The 14804-nt window shown below is 38.2% G+C and overlaps 1 protein-coding gene across 15 annotated transcripts in view; it reads right to left on the minus strand.

Moving 5' to 3' along the window:
• mbnl2 (muscleblind-like splicing regulator 2) overlaps nt 1–14804 on the minus strand; it is a 66844-nt gene that overhangs the window by 10451 nt on the left and 41589 nt on the right. For 6 of the 15 annotated variants that reach the window (XM_055206188.2, XM_055206191.2, XM_055206192.2 and 3 more), the window contains exons 3-8: nt 12061–12225; nt 11258–11458; nt 8513–8767; nt 3861–3914; nt 3335–3485; nt 1573–1608 (exon numbers count right to left, since the gene is read on the minus strand). In XM_055206188.2, coding sequence (XP_055062163.1) covers nt 1573–1608; nt 3335–3485; nt 3861–3914; nt 8513–8767; nt 11258–11458; nt 12061–12225 — 862 coding nt within the window. Of the gene's footprint in view, nt 1–668; nt 761–1572; nt 1609–3334; nt 3486–3860; nt 3915–8512; nt 8768–11257; nt 11459–12060; nt 12226–14804 lie in introns of all 15 variants that reach the window. The other 9 variants (XM_055206199.2, XM_055206194.2, XM_055206201.2 and 6 more) reach the window with 9 other exon arrangements.

Below are 14804 nucleotides of genomic sequence, written 5' to 3' on the forward strand. Positions count from 1 at the left end.
CTTTATTTGACCCCTGCTAAACAATAATGAAGAAAGGGAGTGGTCCATGAGACATACTTTTAACATGATTCTTTTCACAGCTATCAGAAAACTAAACTTGTGAATTCACTTTCATTTAAATCTATCTCAAAGCAGGAGTTTGTGTGAAAGTCTGTGGTTGACCGGTGACATCGTTAGATTTCCAAGGGTCTGATCTTCATTGGCATGCCATTAAAAGTGTCCTTCCTGCCATTTGGACACACCCTCCATCCCAAAACCAACCCAGAGACGCAGAAAAGGCCGGACTAAAATGAAGCTCATGGCACTGGAAAGGAAAATAATTTGATGTATCTCTTACTTCTAATATGAGCGAGCGAGGTACGTAAAGAGTGTGAGGGCTGTGTTTTTACGCGTGCGGATGAGAAAGGATATCTTGACAATAAAGCAAGGACATGCAGATCAAAATAAGAAATAATGCAACACAACACAACTACTATTTGCCAATGGGCGAGCTCTGAATAAGCACCAAACAGTCGAAAAACACAGATGCGGCAAACCGCATTAATGATCGGTCGCAAATGCTTGCGCAAAGACAATGGTGTGAAATGAGGGGTCGCCATGGCGACTGCAGCCGAGTGCTTGTTCAGAGCTCAGGGATTCATGAAAGAAAGCTTTTAAAAGGAGCAAACCTGATTGGCTGGTGCTGTTGTTGCGTAGGGGACACTTGTGGCAGGAGTTGTAGCTGCAGAGACAGCAGGCGTAGCACTGTACATCATGGGTACTTTTTCAGGAAGGGAACCATGGAAGCAATGAAAAGGTAGGTGGAGCATTATGGAAACCATGGCAACAGGTGTTTGGTTGGTTGGTTGATAGGGTTTTTGGTTAAGTTTTAAGTATTTTGCATGGTGTATATTACAGAGCAGCGAGCCATCGTTCGGTTAGACCAGCAGATGGCATGCAACCACAATGCAAAGCAAGAGAAGCATGGGAAACAAAAAAATACAAAAAATGCTGATTATAATCACCTTAAGAAAATTTATCACCAAGTCTGGCATGAGCATTTACTCGTGCAGTGAGTTAACTGCCGCCCAGACCAGGGGCGAGAAAATCGATCCTACGATCTACGTTAACCTACTATGATCAAAAATGGGACATTGTTTCTCTAAGAAAACTGATCAAATGACCAAATCAACATGATGCAAGAAGCTGAATTTAACAACCTGCTTACCTGAAAACCACTAAATTATTCATCATTATAATAACACGTGCCACGTAAATAATTTATGAATAATATGCATATTTAAATACTGAATATCAAGTGATGCTTTAAAACACTGTAAATAATAAAAATAAATATTGCAAATCGCAAAAACCCCAGAGAGAGAGAAATTTGGACAGTCTACGCTCTTACAGGTGAACATAAGCCCAATGCATTACAAAACAACTGTGCAAATATGATCTGGTAGCTAATGCGACGTGACAGCCATCATCCAATGAGCTTCAGGTCACCTGTAAGAGCAGCTGGTTCTCTACGTGAGGTGAGGAAGGACAGACAGACAGACAGACAGACAGACAGATAGAGGAGGAACCTACCAATGCTGCTAGCAGGAGCCATGCACAGAACTGACCCTGTGACCATGCAGTGAAGATCGAAGAGAAGGTTAATAGGGAAGAAAAATATATTAGACACACAGCCAGAGAATCTGTATTCAGCATGCCATACAAATCCCTCGTCACGGACCGTTCGCCGTGTCGTCATTCCCGTAAAAAACTAAGTGTGTTCCAGGAAGAAAAGTGGATCGATATTGACGAGGACAGGAGCTTAGCTTTGTGAAATTAGAGCGTAGGGGAGACAGTGTAAGATCAGAAGAAGAGGTCAAACATACACACAGTCATGCGGTGAGGGAGAGGACATTCCTACGGACCGCTGTTATCTTTTGGGAGGAAAGCTACAAGAAATACAACGTGTGGGCGTGTGATGGTATAATACACCTACACGGGATTAGACAGCCGAGAGACTCTATGTACAGAAATACCACAGTAGTAGTCACTGGATGCTTTAATGCGGTAACATAGCGTTTAACGTTATTGTTGGCTATAGCAATATATCAAAGTAAGTGTTGCAAAGTCTAGCTTTCCTTAAATAATGAGCATTTTCTGTGTCTGAATGCTTAAAGCTAATTTCTATGCTATCACTAAAGATTTGACATGTTTTAAAGTTTTGCAATCCCGATCAATAGCAGGGCTGCACGATATTTCGGTATTATGTATATTGCGATATAAATAATACAAGAAGGCATAATTAAGTGTAAAACGAAAAAGTGTTTCAACTTGTGCCTTAAATTTCTCTGTATGTTGACGCCGATATTTCGTGCAAACCTAGTTTGTACCACATTATCTGTAAATTTAGTTGTAGTCTATTTTGGGGTATCCCTAAAGGGCCGGTCACACTACAGTTTTCGTTACACAATGACTTCAATTTATATGCATGCGACTGCGCAAGCTCGTGCGAAAATATTTCATATTTCACTGGGTACCAAAGTTCAAGTCCAGTGAACTCTGACCTGCGAATTCGTATCACGTGGAGATATGTGACCAGTTGAAAACTGGTATATTATAGCGTAACTTTTCTCCCTACTGAAAAGCAATAAAAAATGTATATTGACGACTCATGCAATTTTTGCAGTAACGTCCAGAAATTATTTGCATGCGCAAAGTGTAGTGTGACGGGCCCTTAACATTGAAGAAAATGTTGCGCAACACCCCAACCATCAGCCAAACTCTACGTAAAGTCTACATTTTGTGGCATCCTTAAAGGGCCAGTCACACTACAGTTTTCGTTACACTGACTTCAATTCATATGCATGCAAATGCGTCAGACGAACTCAAGCTCATGCGAAGATATTTCGTTGCGTACGAAAGTTCAAGTCTTGTGAACTCTGACCTGCAAATTCATATCACGTGGCGATATGTGACCAGTAGAAAACCTTTTCTCCCTACTAAAAAGCAAAGATGGACGAAGCCAAAAACCGAATATTGACGACGCACGCAAAATTTGCAGTAACGTCCAGAAATTATTTGCATGCGCAAAGTGTAGTGTGACCGTCCCTTAACATTGAATAAAATGTTGCACAACACCTCAACCATCACCCAAACTTTACAGTGTCAAAAATCAAACCGTGTCCATTATGCATTAGTGTTAATAACAAACGCGCTACATGCAAAAGGTACACACAGCCTCGGTTACGACATTACACTGGGCTGACAGGAGGAAAAGGGGCGTGACGTTTAAAGGGCAACCCAGGGATTAATACAAAAGTGGTGTGTGCGTTGTCGTGTGGCTTTGCGTTTTTACCTGTGGGAAAGAAGGTGGGTTGTTGAAGCTGAGCGTTGGCAAGAGCCTGCTGGTAATGCAGGACGCTGGGGTTGAAGAGCGTGCTCGCCCCGTTACTTTTCTCCAGCGCTTGTCTCTTTGGTAGAGGCTGCAGGACTCCGTGAGGAAACGCCTGGACGTGGACAGATGTGAGGAAGAAGAGCAGAGGAAGACACACGCGTGTTAAACCACGCACTCCTGTCACACATTACATACTGCTGACTCGAGAGACGTCAAGGTACATCGATCTGTTTTACACATGGATGACGTCACAACCGTCACTGAATACTTAGACAGTTTACATCACAACTAGGCTTCAAATAAAGCTTTACTTTACTTTGAATGACGACACAGATTCTTCAGTACTGACTTATGGTATTATTTACTGTATATATGGTGACTTTTACTGTTTTTTAACAAAACACAAAGAAGCCAAAATTAAATTCTGTGAGTTGCTACAGTACATTAAAAAGCTACATGCAAAGCAAAAGGTGAAAGGTCATAGTACCAGATCTACAGATGCCTCGAAGGGTCGCTTCATTGCTTTGGCAGTCGACTGAGTCTTTAAATAGCAGGCAGCGAGCACATGATGGCAGTGGGCCAATGGGATTCAAGCGTATTAACATACAGGTAACAGCAAGCAGAGGTGCATCATGGGACAGCATTGCATTGTGGATAGGTGAGAAGGAAAAAACAAAACAAAAAAATAATCTGAATGCAGTATACCACATACAAAACAATAGGCATGCACATAAACGCAAAAACTCCTTATCGCTACGGTTTGAATTAGTACGAAAGCAAAAGCATCTACAGTACTTTTGTTAAAAGCGTATAGAAGTAAAGATCTTCACCATTTACCAATAACAGATCAAACACACTAATGGGGTTGTAGATATTAGTTATGAAAGCGCATTGAATTGTCTTTAGCATTCAACAAACACCATATTGTATAAAAACACAACGATCATATCCAGACACCCTAGCGGCATACGAGTTTGTTCTGCGGTGTGTGGTAACTTAAAATCCAATGATGTTTTGCACGGCCGACGCTTTTAGCAGAGCAAAATGTAAGGTAGGCATTTCTTTTCAGGGACATTAAACGTCCTTGATGTGCTCTTTGAACTGAGAGCTCGGCGGCCGGGCCACGAGAAACAGCTTTAATGGCTCGGGTCAGTCAGACCGGTCAATACTGATGCAACATTAACTTCTCTGTCTGATGTGGGGATTGACAGCACGCCGTCTGTCGAACGGTGCCGTGATTGATCATTGCTGAGTGGGAATACACTTGCCTCGCCTCACGCTTCTGCCAATAGAAGTCGCGATCCGAAGCACACGTCAGGTCATTTAAACGCGCGCAGCGAAAATGCTTTGACATTTACCACCACTTAGCGAAAAAAGCAAAGGCACGCCAGCACAAGGAAGTGAGATGGCCTGTAAGAAATGCCTTCCTTTACATTCGTTTCTGTCACAGCATGTTGCAATTGTTTTAAACCGAGTCGACTCCAGATATAAATTGTAATGTTCATCAAATAAAAAAAACATCTGGTATAAATAATTACAAGATGTGGAGCTCTGTTTATTTTTATATTCCAATTTAGGTTTTGTTAATTTGCAGTAGTAGTATTTAAATGTATTTTATTGTTGTATTGTTTGGCCCATCTGGATGGTAAACAAACTAATCTGCTAACTTATTCTGTGTTTAAAGATAAATATTTAAAGTCAGTATATATACATTTTTATATTTCAATACAGACAATCGATCACTTGAAAAGCGGCATGCAAAAGTATTGCTAATAATTAAAGATAAAGATATGACTTGGATGGAATGGAAAGTCACAGGCAGCGAAATATGAAGAATACACAACGCTTGAAATGAAGTCACAGGGCCATGCAAAAAGTTTTAAATAAAATATTCATTAAAAACAACTATGACGAATAAAGAGTCACTATAGACGATAACAATAACTATATAGTTTTAAAAAATAATTATATGTGAAAGAGAATAGTAAAGTTCACAACATAACTATAACGATAAAGATATAACAAACGATATCGATACTGCCAAATGTAATCTCTGACAGATTCCAAATGTTGCTTAGCTATGGTTAAATGCGTCAAGGGATTTAACGTCCGAAAATGACGGTAGCAGTCGGGAAAAGTGTTTTTAGAGTGAGATATAATAGAAGTTTTGCAGTCCAAAAATGTTTGGCATTGAAAATGTAAACAAAAAGTCTCCATCCATTTTTATGTTCGTTTAAGGTGAGGTTAGAAAGAACAAAGTTATCGTTATTGTCTGTTAAATGTGCACTGCAAAAAATAATTTTCAAGAAAAAAAAATCTTAGTATTTTTGTTTTGTTTTCAGTAAAAATATCTAAAAATTCCTAAATTAAGATGCTTTTTCTTGATAAGCAAAACGACTCAAGAAAATAAGTCTAGTTTTTAGACCTATTTTGTGATTTTGTGCATAAAAATCAGTGATTTTTGCATTTGCGGTGATTTTGAGCAAAATGACCTAAGAAAATAGCTTTTTAGGAAAAAATACAATTTAAGTGATTTTATTCTTAAAACAAGCAAAAAAAAATCTGCCAATGGGGTAAGCAAATTTTTCTCGAATTTAGTGTTTAAGAAAAAATTTCAATTTTTTTTGCTTGTTTTATGCACAAAATTACTTTAATTTGATATTTTGGTCTAAAAACTAAAATTATTTTGTGTCGTTTTGCTTATCAAGAAAAAGCATCTTAATTTAAGAATTTTTAGATATTTTTACTGAAAACAAGACAAAAATACTAAGAATTTTTTCTACTACTATAGTTATTGTTATCGTCATGGTGTGAACATAACAAGGAGAAAATGTTTCGATCTTTACCAGACATATGAACTGGACTGGTGATAGATAATTTAAGTCAACTTCAGGAAAAGTGGAATACATTTTACTGACAGTCAGAACAATACTTCGACTCTGATCCTCTTAGCATAAACACACAGCACATTAAATTTCTATCATGTCCACACTGCAAAAAATTACTTTCTTAGTATTTTCTTGATGAGCAAAATGACCTAAGAAATAGCCTTTTAGACAAAAAAAATACAATTTAAGTGATTTTATTTAAATCTGCCAATGGGGTAAAAAAAATATTGAATTAAGTGTATAAGAAAAAGTTTACGATTTTTTCTTACTCCATTGGCAGATTTTCTTAAGCTTGTTTTAAACACAAATTCACCCAAATTTAATGTTTGTTTTTTGTCTAAAAACTAGGTCATTTTGCTTATCAAGAAATGCATCTTAACTTAAGAATTTTTAGATATTTGTACTGAAAACAAGACAAGAATACTACGAAAGAAAGTCATTTTTTGCAGTGCATACTTTTTACCATCATATACATACATACTGAAACTTTCATCTGCCATTCTGAGAGCTTATTGCATTCTGGGATTGCTTTCTCTACAATAGGCAAATGATAAAACTGCATATTTATGCCATCTAACTTCTCAATAGTCTTTGAGTAAGGAGATCAAACAATACTTAAACGTCTATGTAGGAAGGGCGCTTACTCAAGCTTATACTTGTGCTTTTAATATACATTAGGAAGGGGTGGAACAGGATAAAAGCGTTCCTGAGCTTCATGCTTTTCTCCCCGCCGCCAACATAGAGAACCATTAAAATAAATACACCACCCACATGGGTTTATTATAATACAGAATTACATAATATTCCACCAAGAGAAAACAAAACAATCTGACAGAGGTGAGAAAACAAAGACTTCTGACTTTAAAAACCCTTCTCTGGGGTCGCCTGTTTGCCGGGTGTGGGGCTTGATTCGGCATTCCTGAGAAAATTCCTGCTTTGTTATCTGCCTGGTTATTACAGCAACATCTGTGACAATGTCCCTGAAGGCTAACATTGGTTTACCCAGTAGCCAAAGCTGAAGGGTTTATCTCGGGAAGCTTGAGTAACACAGGCTTTATTTTCATCCATGATTGTCTGGTTAAGGCTTGCGAGCGGTACTTGACTGTACTTGAGTCGCCCTCTTACCCAGACACCAGAATGGAGAAATAAAAGGGGAGTTAAGGATAAAACAAAAAAGACAAAATAAACAGCCAAACGAATGAGGCCAAGCTGGTGAGTGCCATGAGAGTAAACGCAAAAAAGTAAAAGCACACCAGAGTTATGAGAGCAACACACGAAGCTGCCAAATATCGCATCCTAACTGCAAGCGATCAATGCATTCAAATGCAATAAAGAAACCGATTAATTAAAATAATGCATTTTTAACACCACATTGCTTTGCTTGTGTAGACAGCTTTACAAATTTGAATAAGAGCGATGTAGTTTTGTCTACACTACAAAGCAAGCACACAAAAACTAGATCGCTCAAATTGAAATTTATTTCGCACTTACGATCAAGTTTTGTCGCATCGCAATCGCTTGCAGCGTGGACACGCGTTGCAGCCTGGTATGCGTCAACAGGTAACGTTCACTCGAGTAATGGATGAATCTGTACATTCATGTCAGTTTGGCATGAAGATCTCATCCATCTCTTTAATTTAATCTTGAATGATTTTTAAGGAATCAGACCTCATGGTGGGCAGAGAGATGGAGGTGGGAGTCACCCGTGACCTTGGGTAGTCAAGGGTGCGAGCAAAAAGCTTTTAAGCCATCATGCTTATTATATTAATATATACTACTGCTAATAATTATAGCATCAATAACACTAGATGCATAAAAAGGGGAAGATGTATCCTCACGTGGCCAACCTCTCTCTCTCTCTACACACCCTCTTTAATAGGACTAAAATCCTCCCGGGACGAGATAAGGGAGTTGACATAGATTTGGCAAGCAACCCCGCCCAGATTCTGGAGATGGGTCATGGCTATATAATAATAAAGCAGTGCTCCACATTTAATGTGCTAACATCATCAGATATCTCAATCTGTGCCTCTGCGGATCTTAACATGTGTTATCAATTGATTTTATCGTACACAGAACTGAAGATTTCACAATTTCAAGCACTGCCTTGCTTACGATTAAATGTGTTGTGACAATGCGCTTAACTGAAACTAGTTGTATGAACTAGCATCATCAGTTCACTAATGAGTTGACTGCACGTACTGCAATACGAACTCTACTCGTAGTTTGTCTGCGATTGCATGTAGCTCACCATAGCTGCAGCGGCCGCGTGTGCTGCGACGGCCGTCTGGTTGGCCTGGTGCTGGGCTGCTTTGATCTTGGCCTGCAGATGCGCCGGAGGGTGGAAGTACTTGCACTTTTCGCGCGAGCATCGACTCTTGATGTAGTCCATGCACACGGTGACCGTGTTGTCGCTCGTGTCGATCATGGGGCTGTCGCTGGGATGGGCAAAGCGGCAGTCGGTCTCGCCGCGGGCACAGTTGCCCCGCTGAAACTCACGACACACCTGGTTCGCACGTGTGCGTGACAGAAAACAAGACATATGCAAACATACAGATGAGTCGTTGAAGGTTTGCTAAACACAGAGAGCAGAATAATAATGACGAAATGACACAGTTGGTGTAGGAGGGTCTCGGAGGAATCAGACTCTCTCATTATCAGATCACTCAGTTGCTAAGTGATAGCACATTTACCAGCACAAAAACAACCTTCAACTGTTATTGTTTTAATGGCACCAGTAATGTCCTTGCAAGGCAGATATGTATTGAAATTCTAGACCCCAAACTTTATTCTGTGGATCATTTCAGAATAAGGTATGCCATGCATTTACATTACTACTAAACTTTGGTTGCTTCTCGATACTCAAATTCATGCATCCTTGATTTCTTGCTCCTCCATCCCGTGACACCGAAACTGATCAAATCCTCCATCTTGTAGGATCACAATTATTTAAATGCACCGTGAGGAACGAGGAGGCTTTCAAAGAAGTCATGAGAGAGGATACACAAGTGTATCGACTACAGATGACGCACGCATAAATTCTTCTCCCCCTTTACATCGTAATTTCTTCAAATCACATTCCAACACGCATAAATGTTAGCATTTATCATTAAGTTATTGTAAATGAAGATTCATTTCAGATAGTATATTTAATATTGATGCTTAGACACATACAATATTTAGCTAAGAGCATTTTTAAAGGATTACTTCACTTTACTTAAAAAAAATCCAGATAATTTACTCACCCCCATTTCATCCAAGATGTTTACGTCTTTCTTTGTTCAGTTGAGAAGAAATTTTTTTTTTTTGAGGATTTTTCTTAATTTATTAGACTTTTTTGGACATCAACAGTTTCAATGCAGTTTAAAATCGCAGTTTCAACATCGCTCTAAATGATCCCAACCGAGGTCTTATTTAGTGAATCGATCGTCATTTTTGCAAAAAAAGTACTTTTTAACCACAACTTCTCGTCTTGCGCTAAGCATGTGACGTGCAAGCGTGACCTCACGTATTGCGTTAACAAGTTGAAAGGTCATGCATGAAGTATGCAAAACAACGTATCCGACATTGTTGTTTGTAGATAATACTAATTCATGTCTTTGTGTCAGTTTATTGTTTAAAATGGTCTGCAAGTGTGTGTTTTACATATGTAACACGTGACCTTTCGGCATGATCACGCAATACCTAAGGTCGCGCTGGCGCGCCACAAGACTAGTGCAAGACGAGAAGTTGTGGTTTAAAACAAGTGCATATTTTTTATTTTTCTTTCCAAAAATTACAATTGTTTTTCTAGATAAGACCCTTATGCCTTGTTTGGGATCATTTAGGGGTGGTTTCCTGAACAGGGATTAGACTAGTCCTAGACTAAAATAAATGTAAGAGCTGTCTCTTAAAATACATCAGTGCACTTTGTTTAGCCTCAAAATGCACACAGGTAATGTTTTTAGTAAGGCATGTTTGTTAAAACTAGTTATATTTCCTAATTAAACTAAGGCCTAGTCCTGGATTAAGCTAATCCCTGTCTGGGAAACCACCCCTTAGAGTCCTTTAAAGCTGCATTGAAACTGTAAACTGTTGAGGTCCAATAAAGTCTGGAAAAATTCTGGAATGTTTTCTACAAAAAACATTACATCTTCTCGACTGAACAAAGAAAGACATAAACATGACATGGGGGTGAGTAAATTATCAGAATTTTTATTTTATGAAAGTGGAGTAATCTTTTAAGAATGTATTTGATTTTAACATAGTGGCCTATGAACTTGAGTATGTTTTACTTAATTTTGATTATTTACCTTTTTTAGTATTTAATGTACTTGTTATTTGATAATAGGGAACTTAATGTAAGTGAGAATGCATTTCACTTTTTTTTTTTCTAGCATCCTAAGGAGGGGTGAAGCTAAGACGTGAGGAAGGAAAACAAGGAATAGAAACGAGAATGCACAAATAAGAATTGAGAGGCACCTTTTATCTCGCACTGACCTCGACATTGTTCGAAAATTTAGTATTAAAAAAAGCCATTTAATATTTATATACTAATTTGCTTTTGATCTTTCTTGCATATATTTGCATTTCCAAAACATATTCATCTTAAATATTTCATGATATAGCCAGTAGAATTAGATGTTTTTATCTCCTGTTTGTCTCAAAATTGCAAAAAGACTTTTTCAAACAAATATCTTTTGTTTCTTTTGACATCACTATTGAAGACGCTACTAATAAAAAGCTCAGGTTATTGATGTTATCAGGAGTTAATGTTCCTGCGTCTCCAGATCAATTACTATTATTGTTGATATTACTGTACATTTATATCATTTTCATCCTTTTGCTGCCTTGCAAGATCTGGTGCTTTCCTCTACAATTGCATATCTTCTGGATTTACTTTCAATCACTTTCAATAATTACAATGAGATTAATACTGAGCTTAGTAGATCTTTGGTTCAGATATGATTTGATTCATCTCAAGACCCCTCATGCTGAAAATAGAAGCGTGATTTACCTCCAGTTTGTCTGTGCGCAGTAGTTTCTGTGTAGAGGAGGAACTGGGCATGCTGACGGGTGGGCTACCCGGGACGATCACAGGGGTGCTGGGGAGCATTTCGGTGGGGACGAGACCCATGCTGTGACTCATAGGAGTCAGGTACGGTGCGTAGCTGAGACCATGGTTCGAGCCCAGACCTTGATTGACGGAAAATGTAGGCTGTAAAGGAAGAATTTATTAATTAGAAATTTTAATATAACACAAGCTATTTTCAAATAGATTTAAACTTATCAGTACAGATTTGAACAAATTACTGCATATCTAACATTTTCTTGCCGTAATGCATTATGGGATTGCGTTCTCCACAAAGGGTACATTACAATAAGAATTTAAATGAAATTGGTACTAAGGAAGTTTATTATGACCTTTCCACCTATGATGCCAGTAAAATACCATTAAAAGCATTTTTGCCTTTATTTGACAGACAGTATCGAAGGAGAGGACAGGAAAGTACAGTACAGGACGGAAAGAAGGGTACAGGATCAGCAAGCCGGGATTCAAACTTGGCACCATAGTCGGAGAACTCACAGTAAATCCAACATGAAATGTTTAGAAAAATTTGGCCTTTGTGAAGTCAAAAAAAAGTATGTAACTGGATCTTTGTCATGTCGTGCCTGGTCTTTTGCAGTTCTTGGACATGTATACTTTAATTTTAGCAGTAAATGTTTATTTTTGTACACTATACTTGTACACAGTACTACAATATGACAATAAAGGACTTTGCTTAGAAAACAGTGTGCATTGTTCTAGATGGTACTTACCACTGGTTGCATGGTGGTGCCGGGTATCATGAACTGCATTTGCTGGGCGAGCATTGCCGCTGCAGTCTTCTGCTGGATGAGATTGTTGCGTCCGTTGATTTCCAGCTGGGTCTTCAGATGGGCTGGCGGGTGAAGATACTTACAGTTCTCACGCGAACATCGACCCTAAAACAGAAAAAACAGAAACATCTCATTAACATCTTAGCTGTTTCTTCTGAAACCCCAAACTCGAGGTCTCAAACTGTGCTCAGATTTGCAAAAAAAAAAAAATATATATATATATATATACCAGAGATCTTACTATTATTTTTTTTTTGAGTAAACTACTCCTTAAAGTTTCCTGAGCTATAAAAGAGTGATTCCTGAGTAGTAAGATTAAGCATAAGGCAGTAGTCTCAAAACCCGGCCCGCGAGTCATTTGCGGCCTGCCTTCCCCCTTCTCTGCGGCCCGCGTCTGCTGTCAAAAATATATCAGCATTTTTTTTCACTTTGTTTCGTATTCATTCAATTTTTTAGGTAAAAGGGTTCATGCACTTGCAGCATCTAACAACACCCATTCAAAAAGTTTGCTAGCTTTTTGAAACGCGTCTCTACGTGTGTGCACTTTTGAGTGCACTTAAACAGATGGAGGGCGAATTCCAAACAGTGCAGCATAAACAGTTGCCCCACATAAAAACGTTACATTGTTTTTCATTGCTCTATTCGGATGTCAATGAACTACAGTATGAGTATCTCTCTAAAGTTTACACATCAAGAGTTCTGATCTTTGAAGGGCATAGGGATGTTCACGTCTGACTGGAGCTGGACCAGACACATTCAACCGCATGTGCGTCTTTGCGTAAAAACTGCTCACTTAAACACCTTGTTGCGGTTAAATTGTTTAAAACTACTTGAATGTTAACATTTGCAAGCTTTTGAAACACGTGAAAAGGATACACTTTCCCTATTTAAATTTGCGTATTAATCCGCGAATCGCATGTGAGCCCAACAGTGGGTCGTGTTCCGTTTGGCGATCTATCACAGCACTATTATACGTTAAATAATAGAATTTTAACAACAGTATATTTACAGAAATATTGTACTTTTTTGAGCGTTAAAATAGCTCTGTGGCCCTCCGGCGAAATGTCGATCTCAGAAATGGCCCCAAGCCAGTTTAAGTTTGAGACCCCTGGCATAAGGCATGTGGCAGTGCAGATGGCTCCTTCATACTGCGATACTCATCAAGGAGGACAAAGTTAAAAGTAGGTTCTGTACAAGGTCAAATATGTTTTGGCATTAAACTTCCACTGCGGGATATCCAGGACCACAATAGAGAGGCAGAGATGTGAGAAACAGAGGAGGAGGGGTTAAAAAACGCAGTGATCGCACATACTGCAGACACACAGAGAAAATTTCATGAACTGCAGATGATGCTTCACTCGACGTGAGCTCTAAGTGCGAGATCTTCACGGTAACCTGGACCACAAATACAGCATCATGCTTTACCGTTTCATAGTACTGCAACACATCCAGCATAAAAAAAACACAAATAACAAATCTTATAATGACCTCACTTTCCTATAAACACAAAGCAAATAATACTATTGCTGTAAAATTTTAAAAGCACATACTACTCTTTCATAAATCAAAATGCAAATATTCAAAATGGGCTTAAAAGCTTAGGCATTTTACAATATTCAAATGAACTGATTTTAAGCAGACTTAATCATAATTTTCATTAAAATATCTTTTGCAGAAATTTGCATGGTCAGCTTATCCGAGGTTTCACTTGCTTACTGCACACAGTGGTTTATGAAAACAAGGATAAGCGCAAGGCTCAGGTTACAACAGAGAACAATATGATGGTGTGCTTAAAATAATGTGAAACTAGATCTTAACCTGGCATCGCTGTCGTCTTTAATGATCCCAAAACGCAGAGCATTACATTGCTGAATCAGCTCTTTGACTTTCAGTGCTCTCCACATGAGCGTTTCATCAATAAAACAACACAAACTGTAATACTTGACTTTTGTAAATGCACTATGCCTGACAGTTCTCTTTTAGAGACCCAAAATGCATTGTGTTTAATAATAATTTAGCTTTGTTATTTGCTTTACCAATCATTAGAGATGCACCGATACATCAGCCATTGCTTTTTAAACAATCAGATGATGATCAGGGCAGATTTCAGAACAAGGAGTAAAAACTATCGGTATCTAGGGCCCTATGATGCAGAAAACACGGACAAAATCACGGAATCGAGACATGAAAATGGAATTTACTCTATAGTGCGGAATTTGGTAAATTTTGTAGAAAAATAACATGTCAAAGAGACCATTTGAGACCACAAAGTCTTGAAAAAAAAACAGAGAAATTTAAATGTAAGACCCTCCTCACATACAATCAAGCAGTTTTTATCTCGTTTTTATTACTGTTCACTAAATTTGTCTGACAAAAACCCAAAAAACTGTTGTTGAATTGTATAATAAGTTTAATCATTAATCATTCATCATTCTGATAAATATAATTAAGAAAAATTAAAACAAAACTAAATGGAAAAAAGTTACAAAAAACCTAAGAAAACTAAAACAGAAAAAACTAAATTTTAGAAAAAAATAAAACAGAATTTGGGAAAAGCTAATTTTATAGGGCCCTAGGTATCTATCGGTATCATGCCAAGTAATCGAATATTGGTATTGGCACAAAAATTGTGTATCGGTCCATCCCTACCCCCAATTATTCATTATTTTATATGAATGCAAAGC

This window comes from Misgurnus anguillicaudatus, chromosome 3, assembly GCF_027580225.2.
Source record: "Misgurnus anguillicaudatus chromosome 3, ASM2758022v2, whole genome shotgun sequence".
NCBI classification, from domain to species: Eukaryota; Metazoa; Chordata; class Actinopteri; order Cypriniformes; family Cobitidae; genus Misgurnus; species Misgurnus anguillicaudatus.